Source organism: Larus michahellis, chromosome W (genome assembly GCF_964199755.1).
Source record: "Larus michahellis chromosome W, bLarMic1.1, whole genome shotgun sequence".
NCBI lineage: Eukaryota > Metazoa > Chordata > Aves > Charadriiformes > Laridae > Larus > Larus michahellis.
In genome coordinates this window covers 5,515,762-5,532,037 of record NC_133929.1, presented here as the reverse complement: position 1 = coordinate 5,532,037, position 16,276 = coordinate 5,515,762, and the positions used below count along the sequence as shown (strand labels likewise).

Here is a 16,276-nt window from a genome sequence, read left to right as displayed (position 1 = left end):
CCTCTCAAGCCTGTCCAGGTCCCTCTGGATGGCATCCCTTCCCTCCAGCGTGTGGACTGTACCACACAGCTTGGTGTCGTCAGCAAACTTCCTGAGGGTGCACTCAATCCCACTGTCCATGCCTCCAACAAAGATGTTAAACAGCACCAGTCCCAGTACTGACCCCTGAGGAATGCCACTCGTCACTGGTTTCCACTTGGACATTGAGCCATTGACTGCAACTCTTTGAGTGCGGCCATCTAGCCAGTTCCTTATCTACCAAGTGGTCCATCCATCAAATCCATGCTTCTCCAATTTAGAGACCAGGATGTCATGCGGGACAGTGTCAAATGCTTTGCATAAGTCCAGGTAGATGACGTCGGTTGCTCTCCCATTGCCTACCAATGCTGTGGCAACATCATAGAAGGCCACCAAATTTGTCAGGCATGATTTGCCCTTAGTGAAGCCATGTTGGCTGTCACCAATCACTTGCTTATTTTCCACGTGCCTTAGCAGAGATTCCAGGAGGATCTGCTCCATGATCTTGCCAGGCACAGAGGTGAGACTGACTGGCCTGTAGTTCCCTGGGTCTTCCTTTTTTTCCCTTTTTGAAAATGGGGTTTCTGTTTCCCCTTTTCCAGTCAGTGGGAACTTCACCAGACTGCCAGGACTTTTCAAATACAATGGAAAGCGGCTTAGCAACTTCATCCGCCAGTTCCCTCAGGCATGGGTTCTCTACAAGCCACAGTTCCTGTCAGGAAAATCTGCTCCAGCATGGGCTCTTCCCGGGGAGACAGTCCTGTCAGGAAAACTCTGCTCTGGGATGGGTTCTCTGTGGGTTCTCCATGGGCCACAGTTCCTTCAGGAAATATCTAACTACTCCAGCATGGGTCCTACACAGACTACAGTGTGGATATCTGCTCTAGCACCATGGAATACCTCCTGTTCTGAACTTGGTGTTCCCTCTGCTGTTTCTCACACTTCTTTTTTTTTTTTTTTTTTACTTTTTTTTCCCCTCCTTTTCTGCCTGTCCAATGTTTTTTTACCCTTTCTCAAATGCGTTTAAGGTGCCTGATTGGCTCAACTTTGGCCTTCAGTGGGGCCATTGCCGAGCCAGCTGGAACCAGCTGTGTCTGGCACAGGACAACCCCTGACTTCTCCTCATAGAGGCCACCCCTGCAGGTGTCATCACCTGTGTGTGTGTCCACCACTATAATGGCTTTTAAAGGAGTACAGAAAGTACTTTAAAACTTCTGTCTTCAGTAACGTGCCGCATTGTCTGAATATTGAGGAAAAATACTTTAAAACAATTCTCTGATCATATGATCCCCTATTAGTGATTGTAGTAAGATCAAAGTTCTAATTTAGGCCCTATGTTTAATAACTTTTCTACATGGCACCATGAAATATAGAAATTGTACTGACTCTGCTTCATTTATACTATTTTCTAAATTTCTTTGAACTTTCCATGTTCTGATTCTGCTAATAAAACTTTCATGTAACAAGATTTTACTTATCAGCTTAATGCCTTCAAGATAAATACTCAGTCACCAAGGTTGAGCAGCTCCGGTACCGGCACGATCCGCAGCAGAGAGCTCTAGCGCAGTGCACAGGGGGGTTTCTAAACTGGGGAAACCTCAGTGGGAGTGGAGAGACCCACCAGAAACCTGCAGCTCACGACAGCAGCTGATGAGACCTGGGCGGGCCCAGGAGCAATGGCAGCCAAGCTCCCCCACACGTATAAAAGAAGCCTCTAGGGAGCGCTAGTGACCAGGGCAAGCAAACAAGGTGTGACACAGCAGGAAGGGTGTGGTGTGGTGTGGTGTGGTGTGGTGTGGTGTGGCGTGGCGTGGCGTGGCGTGGCGTGGCGTGGCGTGGCGTGGCGTGGCAGTTTGCGCGGAAGGGTATGCATGAAGGGTGCTGTAGCTCTGCCAGCTCAACCAGGGAGCAATGGTATCCACTCAGCAGAAGGCTACGTCCTCTCTAAACTCTGCACCCTCCATGACTCATGCAGCTTCCCAGACAGAGCTCCGATGGGAACACACTGCTACCCAGGTGTCAGGCTGCAGGGCGTGCCCTACTCGTATGTCAGTATCAGATGTCAGTAGTGAGTGCACCTGTGGGAGATGTGCCCAGGTAGTGGAACTCCTCTGCTTAGTGACAGAGCTCTGGGGAGGAGGTGAGTAGGTTGGGGAGTAACAAGGAGTCCGAGAGAGAGATAGACTACTGGAACCGCACCCTACCTTCCCTGGGACAGACCTGTCATGCAGACAGGACACATGATACGGAGGATTCCCTATCCTCTCTCTACCCAGCAGAACATGGTGACTTAAGGAATAGGGGGCAATGGCAACAAGTTCCTGCCCGGTGCAGCAGGCGTGTCTCCTCCGTGACTACCCCGCTTTCCCAGGTGCCCTTGCATAATAAGTATGAGGCTCTGCAAGTTGAATCAAACAATGACGAGGACAATGGTTCATCTAGGTTGGTGTCGCCAAGGTTAAGTTGGCCTCTACTGTGTCAAAACCACTTCCATAAAGAAAATAAGACGAGTTATTGTCATAGGTGACTCTCTCCTGAGGGGAACATAAGGCCCGATACGCAGATGGGATCCACTTCTTAGGGAAGTCTATTGCCTCCCTGGGGCCCGGGTTAAAGATGTGATGAGAAAACTTTCTACCCTAGCATGCTTTTTCAGGTAGGCAGCAATGAAGTTGCAATAAGAAGTCCAAGGGCAATCAAGAGAGTCTTCAGGGCCTTGGGACAACTGATTAAGGGATCAGGAGCACAAGTGTTCTCCTCTGTCCTCCCAGTTGCAGGGGATGATGAGGGAAGAAACAGGCAGGCCCAGCAGATCAATACCTGGCTCTGAGCCTGGTGTCACCGACAGAATTTTGGGTTTTTTTGATCATGGGTCGGTCTACTCAACACCAGGCCTGCTGGTGACAGATGGGGTGCACCTGCCTCAAAGGTGGAAAAGGATCCTTGCGCAGGAGTTAGCAGGGCTCATTGAAAGAGCTTTAAACTAGATTTGAAGGGGGAAAGGGATAAAACCAGGCTCGCTAGAGATATGCCCGGGGGCAGCACGCCAATGTGTGAGGGACGGTGTGCTAGCAAGGTCCTTCGGTTTGCCATCTTAGTGGAGGTAGGGGATGGAGATCCACCCGGGCACTTGACCCAAGCTGGCCAACAGGCTTATTTCATACCATGAACGTCACATTCGATATAAATTAGAAAGTCTGATGAGAAGTTCTCTCTCTTCCTCGATGGCTGCAATCCTGAGAACTACTTGCCCCAGTGCCGGACCCCCGAGGCCTTCCCTTCCTCCCGAAGCTGTAGCGCTCGCAGTGTCCGGCATTTGCTGTCCACTGCTGGGAGTGCACAGCTTCCTACTGATATAATTGGCTGAGTATAATCTTTGTATATTTTATATTGGTATCGGGATCAATATTGGTTCTTCAGTGTTATTAATGTTAATTATTTAGTCTTATCCTATTAAATCTGTTTATATTTCAACCCTTGGGTTTCCTTGTGTTTTCCCCGATTCCCCTTTCCGGGTGGGGAGGGGTCATTGGGTGGTAGAATAATTGTCTAAACGACAATAAATGGCTGTGGGTTCCTCAAACTATAACACTTGGGCACAGCGATCATGAAATGGTAGTTTTCAATTCTTGGAGAAGTAAGGAGGGTGGTTAGCAGAACTGCTACCTTGGACTTCCTGAGGTCAGAATTTGGCCTGTTTAGAGGCCTGGTTGACAGAGTCCCTTGGGAGGTAGTCCTGAAGGGGAAAGGAGTCCAGGAAGGCTGGACGTTCTTCAAGAAGGAAATCTTTAAGGCGCAGGAGCAGGCCATCCCTATGTGCCGAAAGACGATCCAGTGGGGAAGAAGACTGGCCTGGCTGAACAGGGAGCTCTGGCTGGAACTCAGAATCACGGAATTGTAGGGGTTTGAAGGGACCTCTGGAGATCATCTAGTCCAACCCCCCTGCCAGAGCAGGTTCACCTAGAGCAGGCTGGACAGGAACACATCCAGGCGGGTTTTGAATATCTCCAGAGAAGGAGACTGCACGACCCCTCTGGGTGGCCTGTTCCAGTGCTCTGCCACCCTCAAAGTAAAGAAGTTCCTCCTCATGTTGAGATGGAATTTCCTGTGTTCTGACTTGCGTCCGTTGCCTCTCGTCTTGTCACCAGGCACCACTGAGAAGAGTTTGACTCCATCCTCTTGACACCTGCCCTTTAGATATTTATAAGCATTGATAAGATCCCCCCTCAGTCTTCTCTTCTCCAGGCTAAACTGACCCAGGTGTCTCAGCCTTTCCTCATAAGAGAGGTGCTCCAGTCCCTTGATCATCTTTGTAGCCCTCCGCTGGACTCTCTCCAGTAGTTCCCTGTCCTTCTTGAACCGGGGAGCCCAGAACTGGACACGGTACTCCAGATGCGGCCTCACCAGGGCAGAGTAGAGGGGGAGGGTGACCTCCCTTGACCTGCTAGCCACGCTCGTTTTAATGCACCCCAGGATGCCATTGGCCTTCTTGGCCACGAGGGCACATTGCTGGCTCATGGTCATCCTGTTGTCCACCAGGACTCCCAGGTCCCTTTCTGCAGAGCTGCTCTCCAGCAGGTCAACCTCCAACCTGTCCTGGTGCATGGGGTTATTCCTCCCCAGGTGCAGCACCCTACACTTGCCCTTGCTGAATTTCATTAGGTTCCTCTTTGCCCAACTCTCCAGCCTGTCCAGGTCTCGCTGTACAGCGGCACAGCCTTCTGGTGTGTCAGCCGCTCCTCCCAGCTTTGTGTCATCAGCAAACTTGCTGAGGGCACACTCTGTCCCCTCATCCAGGTCATTGATGAACATGTTGAACAAGACTGGACCCAGTGCTGGTCCTTTGATTGCAGTAGGATTTAGAATTGCATGAAAAATTTCTTTCTTGGTATGCTCCTAAGAAGTAGAGGTTCAATTCTAGATACCTAAACTTTCAAAAAAAGTACTTCTTGATATCTGGGAAAAATTTACCTCCTTCAGTGCTTAATTTCTTGACAGCTAAATTTAATAGTCAATTTCAGTGATGTGGCACTTGTGTTCTTGAGCTGGAAAACATTTCTGAAATCTCAGATTTTATGCTTGTTTTCATATGTGGATTTTATTTATCTTAAGGTGGATAAGAAACCCAGCCAGCATGGGTTTAGGAAGGGGAGGTCCTGCTTAACCAACCTGATCTCTTTCTATGACCACGTGACCCGCCTTCTGGATGCGGGGGAGGCTGTGGACGTTGTCTATCTGGACTTTGGTAAGGCCTTTGACACCGTCCCCCACAGCATTCTCCTGGAGAAGCTGGCGAATCATGGCATAGACAAGTGTCCTCTTCGCTGGGTTAAAAACTGGCTGGATGGCCGTGCCCAGAGAGTTGGGATTAATGGGGTGAAATCCTCTTGGTGGCCGGTCACCAGTGGTGTCCCTCAGGGCTCAGTTTTGGGGCCGGTTTTCTCTAATATCTTTATCAATGATCTGGATGAGGGGACTGAGTGCACCCTCAGTAAGTTTGCAGATGACACCAAACTAGGCGGGAGTGTCGATCTGCTTGAGGGTAGGAAGGCTCTACAGAGGGACCTGGACACGCTGGATCGATGGGCCAAGGCCAACTGTGTGAGGTTTAATAAGGCCAAGTGCCGGGTCCTGCATTTCGGTCACAACAATCCCAAGCAACACTACAGGCTTGGGGCAGAGTGGCTGGAAAGCTGCCCGGGAGAAAAGGACCTGGGGGTGCTGGTGGACGGCCAGCTTAACATGAGCCAGCAGTGTGCCCAGGGGGCCAAGGCGGCCAACAGCATTCTGGCTTGTATCAGGAATAGCGTGGCCAGCAGGAGCAGGGAAGTGATGGTGCCTCTGTACTCGGCACTGGTGAGGCCTCACCTCGAGTACTGTGTTCAGTTCTGGGCCCCTCTGTACAGGAGGGACATTGAGGTGCTGGAGCACGTCCAGAGGAGAGCTACCAGGCTGGTGAGGGGTCTGGAGACCAGGTCATATGAGGAGAGGCTGAGGGAGCTGGGCATGTTTAGCTTGGAGAAGAGGAGGCTGAGGGGAGACCTCATTGCCCTCTACAACTACCTGAAAGGAGGGTGGAGAGAGGTGGGTGGTGGCCTCTTCTCCTAGGTGAATAATGACAGGACCAGAGGAAATGGTCTGAAGCTGCAGCAGGGGAGGTTTAGATTAGATGTTAGGAAGAATTACTTTACTGAAAGAGTGGTCAGGCGCTGGAACAGCCTGCCCAGGGAGGTGGTTGAGTCACCATCCCTGGAGGTATTTAAGAAACGTCTAGATGTGGCACTTCAGGGCATGCTCTGAAGGGTAGAGATTGTAGGTTGTTTGGTTGGACTCGATGATCTCAAAGGTCCTTTCCAACCATGAAGATTCTGTGATTCTGTGATTTATCTTAAGAATGTGATGTATACTTCTGTAAATGTTTGAGACAAACATTCTGCCCTTCATTGTAGGGTGCTTAGAATTTAACTTCAAAACTGATCTCTCTCCCAGTAATACAAAGGTTTTAAAGGTGTAGACGCTAGTGAAATATCTCCAAACTCTTGGTCCTTGAATTGGATATAGTGTGGTGTTCCCGTAATTTAGAGCAGTTGTCCAGGATCTCAGTGTCAAATGTAATAACTCTGCGCTTGGGTTTCCTGTTTGCAGGGTTTTTTTCATAGGATCATAGAATGTGTTGGGTTGGAAGGGACCTTTAAAGGTCATCTAGTCCAACCCCCCTGCAGTGAGCAGGGACATCTTCAACTAGAGCAGGTTGCTCAGAGCCTCATCAAGCCTGGCCTTGAATGTCTCCAGGGATGGGGCCTCCACCCCCTCTCTGGGCAGCCTGTTCCAGTGCCTCACCACTCTCACCGTAAAGAACTTCTTCCTAATGTCTAATCTAAACCTGCCCTGCTCTAGTTTAAACCCATTGCCCCTCGTCCTATCGCTACATGCCCTTGCAAACAGCCCCTCCCCAGCTTTCTTTTTCCATAGAAGGTGGAAAAATCCTTGGCTTTTTTGTTCAAGTCTGTTGACAGATGGGTGCTGTAATGCTGACAAAAACACACTTAACTTCCATGCCTTGTATCTCCCACAGTAACCATCTATGTAAGCATAAGGATGCTACAGACTAAGCTAAAAACTATTCTATATTTCTGAGGAAATAATATGGGTTTTGTACTTTACCTACAATAAAATTTTTGAAACACAAATAAGTGCTTTGTGACTTGGGGGGAGGGTAAGAATCCTATGCTTTCATGCTCTCTCTACTGGTGTGTTCATTACAATTTTCTAATGTAGTATGTGAGTTCTGAAAATTAGTCTTGTGAGACGATATTCTTCAGAAGTTAGGAGTGTGGTCATTGAGCCCCTGAAACTTATAATACTAAGCAAGTTCATTAAAATACTATTTTATAATACCAACTCTAATGAAGTTCTTACTGCTGCCTTTACCCATCCCCCTGAACTGGAAGACAGGGATGGGGAGCAGAATGAAGCCCCCATAATCCAAGGGGAGATGGTTAGCGACCTGCTACACCGCTTAGACACACGCAAGTCTATGGGGCCAGATGGGATCCACCCTAAAGGTACTGAGAGAGGTGGTGGAAGTGCTCACCAAGCCACTTTCAACCATTTATCAGCAGTCCTGGCTAACCAGGGATGTCCCAGTTCACTGGAAGTTAGCAAATGTGACGCCCATTTACAAGAGGGGCTGGAAGGAGGATCCGGGGAACTACAGGCCTGTCAGTCTGATCTCAGTGCCTGGGAAGGTCATGGAGCAGATCATCTTGAGTGCCATCACGCAGCACGTATACAACAGATTTTAGTAAAGCCTTTGACACCATTTCCCACAGCGTTGTCCTTGAGAAATTGGCTGCTCATGGCTTGCACAGGTGTACTCTTCACTGGGTAAAAAAACGGCAATATGGCCGGGCCCAAAGAGTTGTGGTGACTGGAGGTAAATCAAGTTGTCAGCCAGTCACCAGTGGTGTTCCCCAGTGCTCAGTATTGGGGCCAGTTCTGTTTAATATCTTTATCAATGATCTGGACGAGGGGATTGAGTGCACCCTCAGTAAGTTTGCAGACGACACCAAATTGGGTGGGAGTGTTGATCTGCTTGAGAGTAAGAACGCTCTACAGAGGCATCTGGACAGGGTTGAGTGCAGCCCTGCAGAGAAGGATGAAAAATTGGACGAGTCGGCAATGTGTGCTTGCAGCCCAGGAAGCCTTTTGTATCCTGGGCTGCATCAAAAGAACCGTGGCCAGCAGGTTGAGGGAGGTGATTCTTCCCCTCTACTCTGCTCTGATGAGACCCCACCTGCAGTACTGCATCCAGCTCTGGGGCCCCCAGTACAAGAAAGACACCGACCTTGTAAAGCAGGTCCAGAGGAGGGCCACAAGGATGATCAGAGGGATGGAACACCTCTGCTATGAAGAAAGGCTGAAAGTTGGGGTTCAGCCTGGAGAAGAGAAGGCTGCAGGGAGACCTTATTGCAGCTTTTCAATATATAAAGGGGACTTATATGAAAGACAGAGAGACTTTTTCCAAGGGCTTGTAGTGACAGGACAAGGGGCAATGGTTTTAAAATGAAAGAATGTAGATTTAGATTGCATATAAGGAAGAAATTTTTTACAGTGAGCATGGTGAGACACTGGAACAGGTTGCCCAGAGAAGTTGTGGATGCTCCATCATTGGGCAGTGTTCAAGGTCAGGTTGGATGGGGTTTTGAGCAACCTGATCTAGTGGGAGGTGTCCCTGCCCATGGTAGAAGGGTTGGAACTAGATGATCTTTAAAGGCTGACCATTCTACAGTTTTATTATTTGTAGTCAGTTAGAAACCTGTTTGCTTTCTTATTACATGTTCAGATGCAAGCAAAAATAGTTTTTCTTTGTCAGTTTATTTGTTTGAAAATAACTTCTTGCTATATGAAGCACTACAGATGAGAATGAGTGTCTGTCCAGTAGTATATCCTTTAGACAAAGAAAAACTTGAACTGCAAGTGTAGCTAGCTGCTCCTTGATTTGTAACTGCATTTATAATGTTTTTTGCTCTCTTCAAGGCATTTTAAAAGGTAGTTATCAATTTGAACTTAATTATGTAGTCTTTTTTCATCATGTTTTTTAAAACAACCAAAGATTTTTCACTTAATTGTGCAAATTTAAATGTTATGATTATGCTTTATAGGCAGAAAGTAAAATTGGCTGTGGGGTTTAAATGTGAACAGTATTATTTTACCTTTTTGAACTTTAACTTTTTAGCTTCATTACCAGTTGGTTTTATTCTGTGAGGATGCCTTAAAATGGAATTAAGATTAATTAAAACTAAATGCAAAACAAACTCATTTTCATTGTGCCCAAGAACCAAATCTTTCATCTCATTTCTTCATAATAAAATATTACTGAGACTACTATAATTTTTAAAAAAAGGTAGACTTGAGCAAGAACTAGTCTTTGAACATGTGTTCAAGTTTCTGTGCAAAATTAGAACCAACTTTGCAGGGGAGTGCCTCTTAACTGGAAGAGGTTAGCATTTCTATAATACTCCTAACTTTGACAACACAGATTATGAATGCAGACTGACCTCCTTGATAAGGTTAAATCAGCAACAAAGTTAAATTTGACAAAAGATACTGTGGAACTGCTAAGATTTTCATGGACAATAAAAGTCTTGATGTGGGATAAGCTGATGAAGGAATTGTACATCTTGTTTTTAATAGAGTTACGATTGCATCTTCAGCATTACTAATTGTATATACTGTTTTTATTATTCTTTAAGACTAATTATGAGACTTTACTGATATGATTGCTATTTGTGTCTTTGGATCTCTGTCATAAATGGGTTGCTCTGTGAGCTTTCATTGTTCCTGGAGACATTTCTCTTTGGTCACTGACACTAATCTAAGGATGGATGTTGTTTTCTGCAACTGATTTTTCTAATTTTAGATGTTGCTTTTAAGCATGCTAGTGATGTGTATATTTTATTGCCATTTAAATGAAGTGTACTATAACTGGTAACTAATCCAGAAATTTATTTTGGAATTAGCTAACATTCGTGAGAATTTTAATCAGGCAATCCTCTAAATATAATTTTAGGAATTAATATGCATATCGTAACACACTAAAGATAATATACATTTATCACCAATGTATTGTCATAATGTTCATATGTTTCTTCACTTGTATTTACAACTGTCAGTTACTGTTTTGGTTTTTTAATTGAGTAGAATAAAACTTGTGTAACACTGTTTAGTGGGTTGAAACTGTCAAATAGCTTACATGACTGTTTATCAGAGCAACTGATATTCACCAGAAGGAATCTTTACATGCAAGTTGGATTAAAAAACTGAGGAAGGGTAAAAAGTATATTTAATTTATTATCTGGTTTAAAGAGTATCCCTTCTATTACTGTGATCTGTGATCTTTGCATATCATTTTTCTTGTGTTGTACTAAAAAGGAATGTTAGAAGAATATTGTCGCTACCATGTGTCTTTAAAAACACTTGAAGTCAAAGATACCTGTAAGTGCAGAGGGAAGCAAAATTTCCTTCAGGTGACAACACAGGTTAGGGAAAATAAATGCTTTGAAGAATTTTAATCAGCCACCACTAATGTTTCCATTGACTTCTTCCTCCTGGGGTAAGGGAATTATGTTTACTGTTCTGTAGAGAGCAACAAAGTAGCAAAAGTATAATACTGTTAGGTTACATTGCTCTTTGAGACCTGATTTAGGGTTTTAACAAGCAAGTTTTATTTTTGATGTTCAGTGTAGCAATAGCTAAAATAGTTCTTAAGCTTTTGGCTTAAGCAAACTAGTTTTAGAAACTACTATTATGAATGCAACCTTATACAAAATGTTGAAAGTGTTCCACTACTTTTCAGTGTGTTTTTTTTTTCTTTTTCCAGTACAATGTAATATGCTTTATACCCTATTTTGAATAAGGTGCACTAAGCTGTATGTGTTAGAGTTTAATGTATCTTTATTAATATATAATAATATATTGCCTTCTTAAAGCATACAACTCTTGTCCGGAGTAGAATTTTGAGTATGTACTTGTTTAATGTTATGTTTGTATCTGTGTACAGAAAGCATAGAAACAATGTTGGACCAAGCAAACCTATTTCTCAGCCGCGAAGAAACATTGTAGGCTGCAGAATACAGCATGGCTGGAAAGAAGGGAGTGGACCTGTAACACAGTGGAAGGGCACAGTTCTTGATCAAGTTCCTGTAAATCCCTCTCTCTATCTTATAAAGTATGATGGATTTGATTGTGTGTATGGACTAGAACTGCACAAAGATGAAAGAGTTTCAGCACTTGAAGTCCTTCCAGACAGAGTTGGTAAGAGGTTTTTTCCTATATGCACATATGTTGACAGAACATTTAAATTTTATTAAATTACTTTTCATCACATGGTAGATAATCAAAATGCTGTGTTTAATTTTTCTTGATTTCATAAAGATTTGATGATACCAGAGAGCATAGTGCTGTCTTTTGTCTTTAAATGGCATGCAGTAAATTCTGGTTTTTTTCTTGTTTAGTCTTATCCCTAACAAGTTTATGTACATGTAACATTGATATTTCTATTAAATTTTAAACTCCGAGCCAGCTGAGAAATGTCCTGGCTATGTTGTCTTGTGTGTGTTTGACAGTAATTATGTGTTTGGTTGGGGTTTTTTTCATGTGCTTTCCCTAGGTATTAATACAAATGGAGGAAAAAAAGCATTTTCGAAGTGAAATAACTTGACTAGTAACAAGGCTTTATTGGTTTTCATAATTAGCACTGAATTGTTAAACTGCAGGTTTTTCCAAACTGTAAAGTTCAAAGTTTACCCTAGTAATTACTTATTTCTGAATGGAATAAGTTCTTGTTTTTCCTGACTGCAGAGAGATCAGTAGCAGTCTCTAGAATTCGGTTCGGTTAGGGGGAACCAAACCAAACACCTTCGTTAATAACTTCATACAGATGTTCTGTGATTTAACTTCTATTCCTCCCCTCCCCCCACAATACAAATATTTAAAATACAGACACTGTTCTTTGCTATGGCCTATATTGGTCTCCCTTTACTTTGCATTATGATAGTTTGATCAATTGGGGGGGGTGTACAATGATGAAAAATGTTGATAAGAGTGTTAACATGTTAAAATAATTCTTCAAGTTCTGCAGTTCTTTGGTCTTTGACTCTCTGGAATGGACAGTATTTGTTTTGTATGTGAATTGACTAACTTTCACACAAATTTATTCATAAATCTGGATAAAGATTATTTTTTACAAAGACTTATTTCTGTACTTTTCAATGGACGTACTTATGAACTGCTGCCATTTCAGCTTCATCTCGAATTAGTGATGCCCACCTGGCAGACACAATGATTGGCAAAGCTGTGGAACATATGTTTGAGACAGAGGATGGCTCAAAAGATGAATGGAGGGGGATGGTCTTGGCTCGAGCTCCTATCATGAATACGTGGTTTTATATTACCTACGAGAAAGATCCTGTCTTGTACATGTACCAACTCTTAGATGACTATAAAGAAGGTGACCTTCGCATTATGCCTGATTCCAGTAAGTAGACCAGTTACTTTTTTCTTCTGGAAAGTGTCATCTCTCTGTATTATTGTTTGGCTTATGGTTTATGTATGGAAAAGAGTTGACAAACAAGGATCTTTTTAAGTATCAAAACTAACAAAGGTTACAGCACAACAGAAAATGCATCTGTATTAAACAACTTCTGAAATATTTTACTTGAATCAGTGATGAAATATGCAATAAATACTGGAAAATACTTTTCTGTAATAATTCCTAATTCTGATAAAGATATACATACTATTGTGTAAGAGATTACACTTAGGTTTTTTTAACAGAAACTGACAACCTACTAGAAGCCTTCCATTGTTATTTTCTTATAGAAGTGTCACAAATCAAGAGCCATCTCAAGGAGTTGTATTTCTGAAGCAGTTCTTACGAGAATAATGTTTTGGGGCTAACTAAATTAGTCAGATTAATTTAGTTTGGGTAGGCATCTTCAGTTTGGAAAGCTTTTGAATAGTTTCTTGGCAGAAAGAAGCACTAATCTTTTGACAACTCATTTTCTCTCACACGTTTAAATACATAAACAGGAAAAAATTTTCAATAGGTTAGGAGGGATATTTTTTCTTCCTTTCTTGAAGTGAAAGCTATTGGTTTTTTTTCCTATAAATACAGAAGGATTTTCACAGAATCAATATTGTTCAAGAGATTTGGATAGCTAGTACAAAAAAAAGAAGAAAAAAGTTTGTCAAGAATATTGTACTCTCATTTCTCCTGCACCTCAAAAGCACTTCTCTGACAGAGGCAATTTTGGCTTTAAAGTAAATTATTAATTAGATAACTAATGTTTGGCTATGCAATGCACTACATAAATATTATTTAAAATGCATTCATTGAGTTTCTGAGACTGTCATCCTTCAGATCTAGCACTGATAACAAATAATCTGAAGGCTGAGTAAACAAGTAGCACTTATTTGCATAACCTCTGTAGTAATCCTATGTTTTTAGATTTTTTCCAGCCTAACAAAAAGCAACATATCTGTGGCTTGAAGAGAGTGAGCCACAAATGTTAATGGAAAAAGTGACCTTCCTATTCCTAAAGAAACAAATAAAGCAAGCTCTTTCAGATTTGGCACCTTCAAATACTTTGCAATTCCTTTTTAAATTCCGCTTTGCTTTCTTCCATTTTAGAAAAATAAGCTAAAAGGCTTCTGCTTTCCATATTTAAGAATTAAGTTTTTAATGTGCTCTTTTTTCCTGAGACTGTCTACTACTTACCTCTGTTTTTAAGACACCCCGAACTATGAGCTACCTTCCCTGAATCTGGATCTTTTACAGACAATGTGAATTGTGTCCTTAAGGATACTTCTGGGTAGATTTTGCTAGAAAAGCAAATGATATAGTTAGACTTCTCAACAGTATCCTTTCTAGTGTGAAATCAAAATCCCCTTTTAACAGCATTATTGATTAAGGAGGTTATGCTTAGCTTGGAAGATGGTGTTTTGTTGCAATGTCATGTTTGCATTGTCATTTTGGGTAAAGCATGTGGGGAGAGGGAGTTCTAGCACACCTGCCTGTCTGTTAAAGAGACTCAGTGCCTTGTACTGCTGGGGGCTTAAATTCAATTATCTACAAACATGTTCTGTAATTGATGTGTAAACCTTCATGTCAAAAGATTTACTTTTCTAACCAATTGAAGTGCTATTTTTTATTTCATAAAATTGAAGATGGTATTACATTAAAAAAAATAATTCTGTGACTGTACTTTCTAGAAGCATGGTAATAGGTGCTTGTCTGAACAATTCAACTTGTTTTAGACATACTCTGCATTTTAAACTTGTGATTGTTTCTTAACTTTTAAAGAAGGCTCTGCAGTTTTGTATATTGGAAAAAATCTATAAATGTCTACAAAAGAACATTGTATTTTCATATTGCAGATGATTCACCTCCTGCAGAACGGGAACCAGGTGAAGTTGTAGACAGCCTGGTAGGCAAACAAGTGGAATATGCCAAAGAAGACGGCTCAAAACGGACTGGCATGGTCATTCATCAAGTTGAAGCCAAACCATCTGTCTATTTTATCAAGTTTGATGATGATTTCCATATTTATGTCTACGATTTGGTGAAGACATCCTAGACGTCATCATGAACTTCTGCCAAATTTGTGGAACTATTAAATGTAAAATTTGTAGACACAAAGACTTGACTGTTTTTCAGTTAAATGAAAGCTTAAATGTCCCTGCGAACCCACAATCTCTGCCAGCAAAACTGTTTTGTTCTGAATAATACAAATTTATGTGAACATGACACATTTTGCGTAAGAGAACTCCTTTTCATGAAGGAAGTTGATATTTGGGTGGGTGGGAGGGAGCTAAAAGCAAAGAACAGCTGCAAATTCAAGCTGTGTGAAGTTAATCTAGTATTGTAATCTAGATTTTTTCATAGATTTTAACTTTTTCTTCAACCTTGCACTCACCTGTTCAACTGCCACATGCAAGTGTAGTTTGCTATTTTCGATATGCCTTCTTTTGTAACATTAAATCTAATTTCTTGGCTACTGGCAGTCCTTGTTTTGTGAGTTGGGACAGAGGTGACTTCTGAAAAGTTTAAACAGTTTGTGCAGCAGTAAGGAGTGCCTAACCCAAGTAACATAAGTCTACTGTGTTTCTACACTTTATTTAAAATTAAGCTTTTTAAGATCTTGCAGTACATGGAAATACTTGTGCATTTTTACTAGTCACAGGGCAGTAGGATATCAAGTGTTTGACTTACACACCTTTCAGTGAAAAGGCTTTAAACTATAAAAATATATTTAATCTGTATAACCAGTTAATTAGAAAATGCAGGTTAAGGGCCTGTGTTTACAAGTTGTAGGAACCAGTAAAATGCACACAAGAAAGCTGCCTTTAATCCTAAATGTTGTACTTTGTTTTGTTATACACATTTCTTAGCAGAACCCAAGTGCTTGGTGCCACAAGTTTAACAATATATATGCTACTTAAAAAGACTTTAGACTACACATTGGCAATTGGTAGTCTCTCATTTAATATCAGAACTTAGCAACCTGGATGTTTGTGTGTGGACTTAGGAACCTAATAGTAGTTAATGTTTTATACGGTAAATACAATCTTATGGGGCTGGGGGGTCCTTTTACACTGAAGACCTCCTTTAGAGAAGGCGAAGCATTTGTTGCCTTCTGCTCAGTCTGCTGTATTCCTTTGCTTGGTTTTGTTTTGTTTTGGATTTTGCTATTGTTTTTAACCATTTTGGTTCAAGAAGGCATCTTTTCAATGTATTCTTTTTCTGGCTTTTCCACATAAGGAGTGTCCAAACAAATCTACAGTTTAAACCTGTTGTTGCCTTTTGTGGTGTACTTGCTTTGAGGTATGCTGTTAACATGAATTTCATTCTATGAACACTAGAGTTCTGCATGCCAGTGGTGTACTATCTAATGGGAGCTATAGACAGTCTCAGTGGTTCAGTCATCTGCATTAGATTGTGGATGTAAATAGCAGCCCACAACAGCAGAATCCTTTCACAGTTTTAATCTTGCAAGATAGTTGTAAATCAAGGTTAGGGTATTTGGTGTTGTTTAAGTGTAGCAACTTTTAAAAGCATCAGAATTGTAACAAGCATCAGCACAGCAACAAAATTGTCATGTTAAAGCAGAGCTCTACAGGCTTCAAAGCACTGTTTCACAGAAATACAGTAAGTGAAAAATGTGAATACAGTCAACACTATTGATAGAAAGAAGGA

General features: G+C 42.2%; 1 protein-coding gene across 2 annotated transcripts in view; it reads left to right on the top strand.

Moving 5' to 3' along the window:
* LOC141735535 (spindlin-Z) overlaps nt 1–15,075 on the top strand; it is a 102,203-nt gene extending 87,128 nt beyond the window's left edge. The window contains exons 4-6 of one of the 2 annotated variants that reach the window (XM_074568493.1): nt 11,081–11,334; nt 12,323–12,556; nt 14,458–15,075. In XM_074568493.1, coding sequence (XP_074424594.1) covers nt 11,081–11,334; nt 12,323–12,556; nt 14,458–14,657 — 688 coding nt within the window. In that variant the 3' untranslated portion in view covers nt 14,658–15,075. The remainder of the gene's footprint in view (nt 1–11,080; nt 11,335–12,322; nt 12,557–14,457) is intronic. The other variant, XM_074568494.1, reaches the window with a different exon arrangement.
* Nucleotides 15,076–16,276: the final 1,201 nt, after the last annotated feature.